The 13,061-nt window shown below is 33.8% G+C and overlaps 1 protein-coding gene across 4 annotated transcripts in view; it reads right to left on the reverse strand.

The window, feature by feature from the left end:
* Positions 1–3,916: 3,916 nt before the first annotated feature.
* Positions 3,917–13,061, reverse strand: part of LOC141457534 (uncharacterized) — an 85,394-nt gene continuing 76,249 nt past the window's right edge. For all 4 annotated transcript variants that reach the window (XM_074134672.1, XM_074134674.1, XM_074134675.1 and 1 more), the window contains 2 exons: positions 11,639–12,003; positions 3,917–8,579 (listed from right to left, as the gene is read on the reverse strand). In XM_074134672.1, the coding sequence (XP_073990773.1) occupies positions 7,011–8,579; positions 11,639–12,003 (1,934 nt within the window). In that variant the 3' untranslated portion in view covers positions 3,917–7,010. The remainder of the gene's footprint in view (positions 8,580–11,638; positions 12,004–13,061) is intronic.

Here is a 13,061-nt window from a genome sequence, read left to right on the forward strand (position 1 = left end):
AGGCACAGTTCATGCTTCAAAAGCTGCGTAAAGTGCATTATTTGATAAATTAAAGAATAATTTTGAACCTTTGAATGGAAGATACTGATCACTTAAATATGTGGCAGAAATCTAAAATCAAGTCACATATTCTGAAACTAGAGTTGACGGGCAACAAATTTTTCCTTTACCATTTTTTGCTCAGATTTACTGTTTTATCATGAAATGCATTTGGGCCGTCCTAAAATGAACACCAAATATAAGATAATTTCCAAATTTTCTCCAAAAATAGAGCAAATCCTCATTTACAAGAGTTTCTTGTTTGCGAATACGTAGAAAAAAGTATATGTAAAAAGTAAATACCTCTATAAATGGTATAAACAGCAATGTTTTGTGATAATAGTTATTGAGATACAGAAGGTTGATTTTTGGGGGTTTTGCATTTCGTTCAAATTTCAAACAATCTTTTCGTATTGTTCCGATTTTAATGATTTCTTTACCGAATGGTTGAAGTCTACTCTATAATAGGTATGAATAGAAATGTTTTAGTTATAGCGGGTAAATTGTAAATAAGAGATATGTCAGTTGTCGATCTAGACTCTGAATACATTTAAGGAGAGACGTTTGCCTCACTTGAGCAGGCCCGCTCTAAAACTATTAATTTTAATTTGTAAATTTTAGCCCGTTTGTCTGGAAGTTAGGGTTTTTCTAGTTGACATTAATGTCCTATTCTGGTCTTGCACCTTGCTAGGGATGTACAGCAGTCGTTCAAATTATTGATGCGTAAACCGTTTACATGAACGAATTGTCTATCATTCGATACGATATTTTATGTCTTACAGCTTTTGTGGATCTTGATGTGTACAACATTAGGAAGGGAGTGCTCCCCCCTTAAGACCTCTTTTAAAATATTATCTATAATCTTTGCCCGATTTTGGTTAAATTTGGCTGGAAGAAGTGGTTCGAGCTTTACTGCGTTACATTAAAGTGCCATTTTATTCTTACAGTTTTTTAAGGGAAGTTTTGCAAACGTGCGTATTTGATGTTTAATTTCTCTTTGCCCTTTTAGTAAGAAGTACTATATTATGAATTCAAGTTAGCGAGAAATCGATCCGAATAAAAAACAAATATTTTTCGACAAATATATTGCCTTCTTCAGGGCGAGGCTGTGCAGGTTGGGTGAGTTACAGAAAACTTGATTCCTCGCTAATTTGAATCCTTAGTATAATATTTTTACGGTCACTGAAAGCTATTATAAATTTAGTAGGAAGTACCTTAATCGCAGTTTAATTTTTCTTAATTCTCTTAAAAGGAAATACTGAAATCCCAGTTTAATTTTGCTATTCACGTGCAAATACCTTCATATTTTATTCGAAAAGTTTTCCCAAGAAAATTGTTTTTATGGATTTATGTAGAGCGCAACTCTAAGCATTCTTTTTTAAAAGATCTCTCCAGTGGTAGTTACGATTTCAACTTAATACTATATCAGAATATAATGAAAATATTGCTTGTTACAAATGTTAAGAAAATCTACGCGACCACGTCCACGACACCTAATTGGTAGTTGGACGTTAAGCCCATCTGAAAAAATAGGCGATTACTCTATTTTACTTTAATAATCAAACTATTATTAATCATAGATTAAAAAGAAAAATGTTATAAAAAATCAAAAAATTTATGAGGCTAAAAAAATTCTTTTGGCGTTTAAACAACCCTTATACTCAAATTTTTAAACTGTAAGTTTTTTTAAGAAGATTGCCTATTATAACTAGAACAATTTGTACGAGTATAGAGCAAACGTTTTTCTAAAATTGAGTAAAGAATTCATTAAAACCTGAAGAATACTAAGAGAGATATTGGATTTTGAAATTTGAGTTAATTTAAAAGCCACCAAATTTTAACTTTCTATGTTTAATTACCTATTATGACTAGAAAGTTACAAATTATACTATTAATAGAGCTAACTTTTCTCTACAATTTGGTAAATAATTCATTGAAATCTGAACAATACGAGAATTATAGAGATTTGAAATTCGAAGTAATTTTTAAAACTACCAAAATTTAACCAATAATCAATATCTCAATAAAAATTCACTAAAATACTGCTTTAATGTTACTTAGGGGAGCCCTAACCCTTTCATCCTGCCAAATTTTATTAAAATCAAACCATGATTTACAGAGTTATTAGCAATAATAATTTTGGAAGGGGCCTTACTTAGTTGGGGCTAACTTCTCTCCAATTCTATGTGCAGCGTCAAGACCTCCAAAGGCGCACCTTCATAAAATTCGGAATCAAATGACACCTCTTTCATGAAAATCGGTTGTCGCGTTTAGGCGCTACGTTGTTTACAAAAAAGGTAACAATAACAACTTTTGAAAAAGCCGTTCTTGCTCATTTCAGCAACTTTTTTCCCAAAATTTATCAGATCTGGGAGCTGGAAAAACGTTTTAGTTATAAAGGAGGATTTAGCCTAGATTATTAAGAAAATTTGGGAATTTTATCTTTTATAGAAAAAGAGAAAAAATTTGTCAAAGTTGGGTGTTTTCCAATGTTTTGCTTTTTCGTGCACTTTTTGACGATCACCCCTTTTACAATACATCTATGTTACCGTACAGTTTTAATTCGTCAAGAAGAATAACGAAGATAGACATTTCCCCTGCAAAATTCTTTCGTTACATTAACTAAGTCAGAGAAAATACTGCTCTTTTCAATTTGCTTGATTATAAATCTGTTTAGTTACTCCAATATTTTTTTTTTTTTTTTTTTTTTTTTTTTTTTTTTTTTTTTTTTTTTTTTTTTTTTTTTTTTTTTTTTTCTGGCATTGGCTTTTCACCATACAGCCAACTTCATACTCCATACTCCAATATACTTACAACTAACTGCAATTTTAAATAATTTAGACCAAATTTGTCGTAAGGAATAGCGACAAAAGTTTTTAAAATCAATAAACACTTTCGCTCTACACATTTTATATTAATAATTAATTGCTGAAGAAAGGAAACACCGGGTTTGCCCATCCTCTTTGCGACGAAACCCCATTTGTTGCTCTGTTTAAATATTGTTCTTTTCTATCCGTTGGGAAATTGCATGAGTGTTTTATGCTTCTGTAGGAAAGATTAATTCCCTAAAAGACCTTGAATTGTACGAAATTTATCATAAGATCATACGAGAATAAATTTGTGGACCATATGAGCAGTAACACGATGACCAAGAATATGAGACATCAGTCTGGTGTTATTTACCACACCATTCTGCCTTCAACAAATCGTCTATAACCACAAAGCTGTGAGTAGTGTACGAAGCTTCTTCTAAATCATCGTTAAAACAATCGTAGGTTAACGATATATCGTGAACTATTTTTAGCAATTTGAAAAGTTGAGATGCTGAAACATGTCTGCACCGCAACTTTGCAAACATCATTTCTTAATGGAGTTTTGAGGAATTCTCTTTTATTAAAGAAGAGATTGTTCCGTTTGATCTGCATCTTAAACCTATATTTCTTTAATGTTTGATTTTCAGTGTTAGCGAAATTACTGTGATCTTCAGTCGGATGAATATTTCAGAGGAAGGAGTAGTTTAAAAAAAAAATTACCCTTGAAACTGATTTTTGTTACCTTCACTGAATTATTTTGTTCCTAAAAATTCAGAAATATATTAAAATAATGTAGCCAGTAAGCTCAGCCAAAATTTCCTGAGGGTAGATCTTTAGTATATGCTATTGCGACTGAATTGGTTGGCTGTTGGCGCCTACCAAACTCAATACTTATAGATTGCTTAGTAAATCTTTCTTACTAGCATCATGTTATTTTGGAGGACATGCTGGAATAAAAACAACAAAAAAAAAAGACGGGCAAATAACGGAGAAATCTTTGATGCCTTATGTGTTCACTTAAGGTTCTATGATGAGGTTTGTTGTTCAAAATATGACTTGAAACATTTGTGTAACAAGAAACAAAATGTTTATATTTATTATTATTATTATTTTACAAAAGAAACCCATATTTTAAGCTAAATTAAACAAAATAATAAAAATACGTCTATAATCTATAGCATATGAAACTTTTTGGGTAACATCTAAATTTTAATAAATAACATTATTGTTATTTAAATTATTCAATGAAGCTAACAAGAACATTTCATTGCAACCAATTTTCCCCAATAATACCAAAAAGTAGTATAATTATTCGAAATTGAAACTTCAATTTTATTTTGGTACGTAATTATCAGTGAAACAGTGGCTTTACATTCATCGCGCTATTATGCGCTTCACCTTTTTTTTTAAAGTAATTAAAATGTGTAGGACAGTTTATGTCGGATTTTCATTTCTCCTATTTATTACTTTTTGATATAGATTTACATAGTTTATAATTGCAATGTATTAGATTAATGAATATACTAACCCTGTCTGCATGTAGGATGAACATAAGTATGAGCTTGGGCATTTATATTAACTAAATAATTCGTTTTTATGGTAAACAATTTTAAATTAATAATTTAATCAATTCTGAAAATTTTTATTTTTAAAGTTTTTAGGCGCTGTCTACATCTTTTTTCTTCCGAAAAAATATTTAAAATTTTGGGAACTGATCTTTCAACCTTCAGACAATGATATTTTTTACATTAATATAAGTCATAAAAATATTTGCATACAAGTTTGTTACGAAAACGCAAAGAAATGGTTATAACGTGAAGGGCCTTTTTAATAAACTTAAAGGAAAAAATGATAATGATACAGTTAAATTGAAATAATCTTTTATGCACAAATTGTTCACAGTTAATTTGCATAAGTAGTTAAAAAATGAATCAAACAAAAATGTAATTGGATTATAATATGACACTCATAATACAAAAATTTTAGCTGTTATCCCTGATAACTGATTACCAGTAATCCTGATGAGTGTGGGGGAAAATCCAATCTACCACCTTGTGGGCCACTAATTGTAAGAGCGCGACGACAGGAAGGTAATAATAGGTCTTGTCTCTCATCTGCGAGAACATTGGAGAGAGGCCAGGGTATTTGGCGCTATGGAAGGGAATTTATCCCTAACTACAGAGTAATACCTATCTACTGCTGGCCGCTCTTCCAGTGGCTTCTTTAGAGAGCCTTGGTAATCAGAAGGCTTTGGAGGAAATATACTTTCTTTGAGGCTCGGAGAGAGAATTTTTTTGATACCAGGGAGTTTCCCGTAGGGGTAAATAGATTAGCCACTTGTTTAAGAGTCTTTGAGCTCCGGGGATATCCCAATCTTACAACACAAAGAACATGTACAGATACATTTGCATCCCATTCACATATTCACAATAAATCTAAAGTCAGAAGAGATAGTTGGTGAGTGCAACAAGTTGGGTTTGGTGAACATAATAGAAACTCTAGCTTAACTCACACACACACTACTTTTAGCTGTTTATAGACGTCATTGCATAAGTCTGATACCTTAGGGAGCTGCATTAGATCTTTAGTTGGCTGTTATAACAACTCACTTTTTAATCTATACCACTCTAATGGCCCAGAATTTCTCTTTTTGAGTATTTCCTAAAAGGCCTCGGTATTTACCAGGTGTAGAAAGGATTTATAATATCCTCTCTAGAACCTCCCAACTTCTTAATTTCAAGTGTCATCTTCGGAATGTGAAGGTAGTGCATTGTTTTCAGAGGATGACATAACTCTCTCTTATAATACCTCTCCTTGAGCTAATAGATTTTATCAAGGAACATACGCTCCACGCAATCAAAAATAAATAAAAGGCTACACTCCAACTGTTTTTGGAATGGTCCAATCTGCGCTCGGATTCAAATATTTGAATGGATGTGTATAACTATACTTAAAGGTAGTGGAATAATGGGATTAGAAATTTGAAAGCAAGCTTGAGTAAATTAAGAAATTTTGTAAGGGTTAATCATTAGTTTGAGAGCGCCTCTACGTCAAACCTCAATATTCGATCAACATTCACAGAATGAAGCAGTATGTTTCAATGAAATAGTTTCCGAAAATAATCTGCATTCTTTTGCTCTGCGTTTCGAAGCAGCACCATTCCGACAAAATAGAGCTGGGCACCCTGGATAATATCTCCAACTTTTTTCACGAACTAAGAACTCAAACAGGTACGATTTATTGGCTGATTACTATCTTTCTAAATAGTCTCTAACCGTTTATGATGCTACAATAATATTAAAATTATTCCTAACTATAACAATAGTTTCTCAATAGTTAATTACATATTTAACTCAAAATTTAAATTGGCACCTCATTTGGTAGTTAGCGCTATATAATCCCTTATTTTCAGGGGGATCCCCTATCATTTAGTGTTAAATTAAATGATATTCTGTAAAATTGTCTCATAGTTTAATTGAGGACATATCTATAGAGAATAAATCACAGAAGAGAAGAGTAAATTCAATAGAGAAGGCAGATGAAACTGTAAGTATACTGGTGGGAAACGCAGACTTCAAGTCAACTAAATGCAATCCAACATAAATTGTCAAGTTTTAATATGGAATAGTTTGTTAGGATCTGATCTTCAGTTTGTTATATAAGTGAACAGCTAAGTGGTTCAACATTTTATATCTAACTCTGGTACACACTCGGTTCTGCTACAAATAACCCATTAAACTCTTTGGAAGACTAGAAATACATTTATTTGTATAAACAAAAAACAATATTTTTTTAAAACAAATGTATTAAACGAAATTTTAAAATCCACTTTAAAATCCTTAGGATTTGAACAAATTTCATCATTAATTTCTTATTTTTTGGAGAATGTAAATTAATAAATGCTTACCAATAATTTGAAGTCAATATATGTATACTGATTACCATGAAATAATGTGTATGAAAAAACATGATCAATTCGAATCTGTTCGATATTTAATTCCAATAATTTAATCTGGTTACTTTGGTTTTAAAATAAGTACATATATAAATACATTGGTTGTGCAAAAATAAAGTGTGAAATTGCCAAAATATTTGACGTGAGCATTTTAAACATTACATAGATATGCTTTCTTTGCTTTGTGGGTCAGTTGGAACTGACTACGTCTGATAGTTGGGGTTATCTAAACCTTTAGGTATCCTAACATCAAGATTAGATTTGTGTTCTAACCGTTTTACAGGTGTGTGAGGAATGAGCAAGTGGTTCGGCCTGCACCCAAGGATTCTCAACTTGCTGTCAATATTAAATCGAGGGCTCTCCAGTATGGTAGCATCACAAATATCACTAACCGTAGACTTGTCTAAAGCTCCAAACCCATAGCCTGGATTCTCCAAATTAGGTTCCTCATGCAGGATACTTGAACCTTGATAGTTTTCCTCTATCCAAGAGCCAGAAGGAGGTCCGTTACGTTCCACAAACGATCCAGAGTAAATGACAGTAAGTGGGCCTCCGATTGGTGCTTGATGTTCTTCCATTCTCTGGTGCCTTGGCAGTGCCCAAGAACTTGTGGAAAACAGAGGCTTATCCCTTTTCCAAGGCCATTTAATTTTCAAAGGCACCACGTACATTCTGCAGAGAGCTATCACAAGCGGGATGATTAAAACAATGCAAGCGCCTCCAATAGCTATGTAGATGACGCACTCAATATCAGCATGTCTGTCTGTGATGGCGATACTGGTTTCGGATGCCACTTCCTCCATAGCAAGCGGCTGTTGAGAACGCAAACTCAAAAACCTTACAACATGATATTCTTCACCAGACAGTTCTAATAGTGTCGCGTTAGTTTCTGCCAACTTATGCAGTGGAGCTTCTTCTTCACCAAACAGACGTTCATTTAAATCAAATTCTTCGTCAAGATTGCCTAACACAGACGGAACTACACTCACATTTACCATTAGTCTGGGAGGGGCCAGTACAACTTTATTTAGTTTAACTTCGTCGTAGTCTAAGGAAAGTCTGGCAGCAAGATTTAATTTCAAATATTTTGCGAAATCCTTCTGTCGGAGTCTGACAATGGTTGAATTGCCAGCCAGTAGTAATAAGAACCATCTGGCTCCGTCTGTCTGCTCATCAGATACTAATCCTGATCTTTCTATTTCCATTTTATCAAATGTTTCGTTATTAGCTTGGAAGACTATATTTTCTAGCAATTTTTCTTGTTCCTCGCTGTCTCTATCCCACTTCTTGAAAGGAGTATCTGCATCGTAACTGTCATCCATATCAGGAAGTGTTGGCATGGCTAAGGCATCATAAACCGACTTCGATCCCATTTCTCGATGCATTTCCTCTTCTTCTTGTTCACTGTCAAAACCTTCAGGAGCACTATAATCAAATTTTTGCACTATCAACCCTCTTCTATCATCGCCATTGTCTTCATTTTTTCTAAAACTTGTCAATACGCGATCAACTTCGGTATCCATGGTATCTTGCTTATCACTTATGTCATTATCGTTAGTAAAGTGTTTCCTCACATCCTCTACTAAGTCGTATCTATAAAAACGATCTAGCTTGTCTTCAGATTCGTCGTAAGTGTCTGAGGAAGCAGAAGAAGAGTCTGTGGGCTGACTATTCGCACTTGCCAACACTTCTACATCATTTGCTGTTGAGCTTGAATGTTTGACGTTCCATTTTTCAGAATTTCGCTCTATTTTAATGGCCGCATTGTTCACCTGAAACAATATCTTCACTAAATAACATGCAATGAGTAAATAACATTAGTACATGCAATTCTTAAATTAAATTGTTCCGCAAACTTTTTCTATTAAGTGTTACTGAGGCACCGTTAAACATGTTTTATGCCAATGACCGAAACTAGAAAAAACAGTTCTTCACTGATCGAATCAGCGAACAAAGCAAATACACATTGCATCTTCATGAATATCATTTTAATTTTAATATTCAGCTTGTTCGAATTTCGGTTAAAACAGCCCAAGTTCGAGAATACTTTATTTTGGATAGATCCTAGGCATAGTTGATAACTTTCGTATAACGTCCCGGAATTCATAAGGACAAATATGTTTTACGGACACTAGAATTAAAGAAAGAGTTGCAAATTTCCAAAGCTCAGATCCATTTGACTTATTAGAACGTGCAAGGAAGGGTGAACTCACTATAATGCCACTGTGCTAAGTTTCACACCTCAGTTACCTCGTATCCTACTCTTATAATTTCCTAATTATTGCATTGCCAGGGAATCCTCCTAGGTCCTAGATGGTTGAAGCCCAGGACAGCCAGATGATCTTTTTAATGAAATAACATCCAGGTGAAATGCTCTTCATCGACATTGGGCTTCAACATTGTGTGAATACTCCCCTATGCTAATCATAAAGTTATATGTATGATGTATTGTTCACTTATTGCAGAATTACACAGCAGTTTTGAAAATAAATGAAGTATTAACAAAAACAAAATCATTAATTCCACAATGTATGTTGTTTATTTGTGATGAGTGTCAGGGTCGGAAAGTAATCAACTTGGTTTATGCTTTGTTCTAAAAAAAATGCCAGTTTCTTGCACCTCTAAAGGAAGAAAGTGATTGAGTGGTGTACAAAAGTGGGTTTAATTGCAGAGTGCCATGGTAACAATGTGAGCACTTCTTTTATATTCTGATTTTAAAAAGATCGATACAAAAGGGGTTCGTTTATTTTAGTTGGGATAAAAGCCCTGTGAGGCCATTCAAAATAGGGGATTTAAAGGATTAATGTGGCGATCAGGGGGTACAGGCGAAGCTCCCCGTAGACTATACAATTAGTAACCCTTCAGAAATGTGTTATCTATGAAACAAAAGTATTTTAAAATTTATTTTCAGTCATAATTTTATTTTTTATAAAATTATTTTATACTATTATTTTTTCTATATTAAGGTGCGCACCCCAATAATGTAGCTGTACATTAATTGTCCATTATTAATCATTAAAATAGAGGTAACAAATTATCATAATTAAAACAGTCCGGTAGAACATTGTATAAGGGTTTGATCGTCAAATACATCTTTTTTTTTTTTTTTTTTTTAGCGCATCAACAGCTGAGGTTATTAGCGCTCGGAGCTTTTTTCAGTGCACTGCCGGCCTCCGGACAGTGTTCTCTCGTTACAGACAACACTGTCCATCACCGGACAGTGAGCTGTAAGAAGCTCCTAGGAAGAGAAAATCTAAGGGTCAGCTGCTGGATTCGAACCCGGGACCTCCGCGTGGGAGTCCAGTATGCTAACCACATAGCTAATCCCTCCCCAAAATACATCTGTACATTCATTTCATTCTTACATCAAATTACTTACCTACTTTAAAAATAAATAATAAACAATGGTCAAAATGATGCAGATAAATATTAGATCTCTCCAGAACGTAGAAATTTATAAAACTTCTTCTAAAATTAAACAAAAAAGAGTAGTATTAAGAAATGTCAGATTCTTGTTGCAAAAGATCGCAGACAATTACAATTCGAATTAAAATTTTTTTAGATCTGGCAGAAATGATAGGATAGTTTGATGGATTGCAAATTTTAATCAGTAGTAATCTCATATTTTTCAGGCGGGCTTAACATCCAACTAACTACCAATTAGATGGCGTGGACGGAGGCGACTAGCAAACATATTTTACTGTAAATTTCTTTTAACCATTAAATAAAATCCAAGGCCTAAGACCGGGAATCGAACCCAGTACCATAATACATATTAGCTTTACTGGTCTCGCCTCTAACCGCTCAGCTACCGTGGCGCCTGCAAATTTTAATCAAAATAATAATAATTTTAATGATTTAATCTAAATTCAACGAAACTAAAATTCTGTAGAATTACATATTAGATATATGTATATCGAATTTTCTGTTAACTCATTTGATCACAAAAGAGCGTAACTGTGTTTACAAATTCAAAATATTTCTCACCTCCGTTCCTAACTCTGGGTGGATATCACTTTCGTAGGCGCCTGTAATGAAAAAGTTACGCATGGTGATGGTCAGTAAGTTCCTTTGGAGACTGCACATTGTGCAGTCACCAACTGAATTCATCAAATATCTGCGTTGTGAAACTGTTAAGAACTCATTTATGCTTTGCAATCAGCTTTCCCGGATTGTTTACATTTGCTTTTTATTCAGGAAGGTCTCAAACTCCCATTTAAAGACAACAAATAAGAATCATTTTGAAATAATTATTCAATTTCGTCTTCAGACGTAAAAAAATCATTTCAGAAAAGTCTGTAACAAAAAATGGGAATTAAGTATTTGGCAGCAAAACGCGTAGAAGGAAATCTTTATTAAGCCTTTTTACCATCAATTTCTTTTAAACTTGGTTAGATAAATACTCGGAAAGAAGACAATTTTACGGTACTATTTACAGGCGAGGTCGGTTAACTCGCCAATGGAGAGAAAAAAAATCGATAGTAGGATGAAGATCCAATCCAAGATCTAAGGTAACTAACTTCAAATTATTAATACACAGGTACCAGTTTGTAAAAACCACATTTTTGGACACATGGACCTCTAGCGAGGATGTCTTCTTCTTTTGAAGTGTATAAATCAGTGGGCTGCTTTCTTCCTGGAAATGTTTTCTCGTTAAAGACAAGATTGTCTATTATGTACGTGTAATATTGAGGCTTTTAGGATAAAATTACTTTTGTAATCTAAGTGATGGAATATTCATCTCATTATAACCTACTCCTTTCTGTCATTCCTAATTGCAGCACATAATGCTAAAGGATAACTTTAATTAAAGTAACTAGGGAATACTTACTGATTTTTCCACATGCTGATAGATATTACTGGTAAGGTTGTTATTCGGTTCGATGGCTTCAGGCAGTTTTTTAATTCTCAGATCTGCTTTCACCTCATCTGAGTGGTGATGAGTCAGCGATTCTGAAGGCGTTAGTGCTCCTCTAGAAACAAATGTTGGCTGATCTAATACTGTTGGCGGTGATTCCGTAGCGCCATCTTGCCATGATGGGATCTTTATTTTCGGCGACACAATAACTTCAGTTGAACTGCCAAATTGAGTTATGACTGTTCGCCAAGGTGCTCCTGAGGTGGACGGTGCATGGGTGGTTGCCGCTCGTGTCCAGTGAGTTGGTTCATCGTGATTGAGTTGTGAGTAATCTGTCACTTAAAACATAGAAAATTATTCACGCATTTGTCCAAGTTCCTTAGAGCTTTGAACAAAAAGTGGAGATGCAAGAAACAAAAATAAATTTATTTGAAAGAAATTAAAAGAAAAGAAAGAAAAAGAAATTTGTAGAACATTATGCTAAAGAAATTTAGATCGGAAGGAGAGTTTTGGGAGTTTCTGTTGTACTTTAAAAATATTAATTAATTAAGCAGGGAAGGGATTAGCCATGCGGTTAGTATATTGGATTCCCACACGGAGGTCTCAGGTTCGAATCCAACTGCTGACCCTTAGATTTTCTCTTCCTAGGAGCTTCTTGAGGCTCACTGGTGATGGACAGAGTTGTCTGTAACGAGAGAACACTGTCCGGAGGCCGACAGTGCACTGTAAAAAGCTCCGGGCGCCAATAACCTTAAATGTTGTCGCGCCTTAAATCATTAAAAAAAAATTAAAGTAAAAAGTCTCAATGCGGCTCTAAGTCAAGAACTGTCGCCGCCTTGTATTTTCCGTCTTCAACGCTGCCTACAATGTTCTATGATTCTCTTGAGTTTATGTAGTTGGGAATGTTTGGATCTAGTGAAGTGCAATTGTATTTATGTCAGTCAAACGTAACTTATCTTTAAATTATTTTTTCCAATCATTTTAAAAGAATATGTAGGGAACTGTTAGGTCACTTTTTGTTTTCTAGTTTTATGATTTACTAAAGAAATTTCTTCTTTATATTTTTTTAAGGAAACGGTCCCTGTAGGAAGCAAACAATCTTAATAAAAATTGAAAAAATGGATAATTTCGAATTAGAGCATGCCGTTTCGAAGTAGATCTACGGGGTTTTGAAAAAACAAGGTTTTTTTTCTTACCACAATTTATGTCCATAAATTGTCTTTAAACTTTGCATTTTTACTAAAAGGACAATTGACTTAAATGTCATACATTTTTACCACTACAAAAAGGTACAGTAAAAGAAAGTGGGACGTCACTGTTGCCAGAATAAAATCAATATTTCCTGAGCATAACCAAGGGAAAGGCTTGACATATATACGTCATTTTATGTTCTAAT

This window comes from Rhodnius prolixus, unplaced genomic scaffold (assembly GCF_049639745.1).
Source record: "Rhodnius prolixus isolate KJV_2025 unplaced genomic scaffold, Rpr scaffold_22, whole genome shotgun sequence".
NCBI lineage: Eukaryota > Metazoa > Arthropoda > Insecta > Hemiptera > Reduviidae > Rhodnius > Rhodnius prolixus.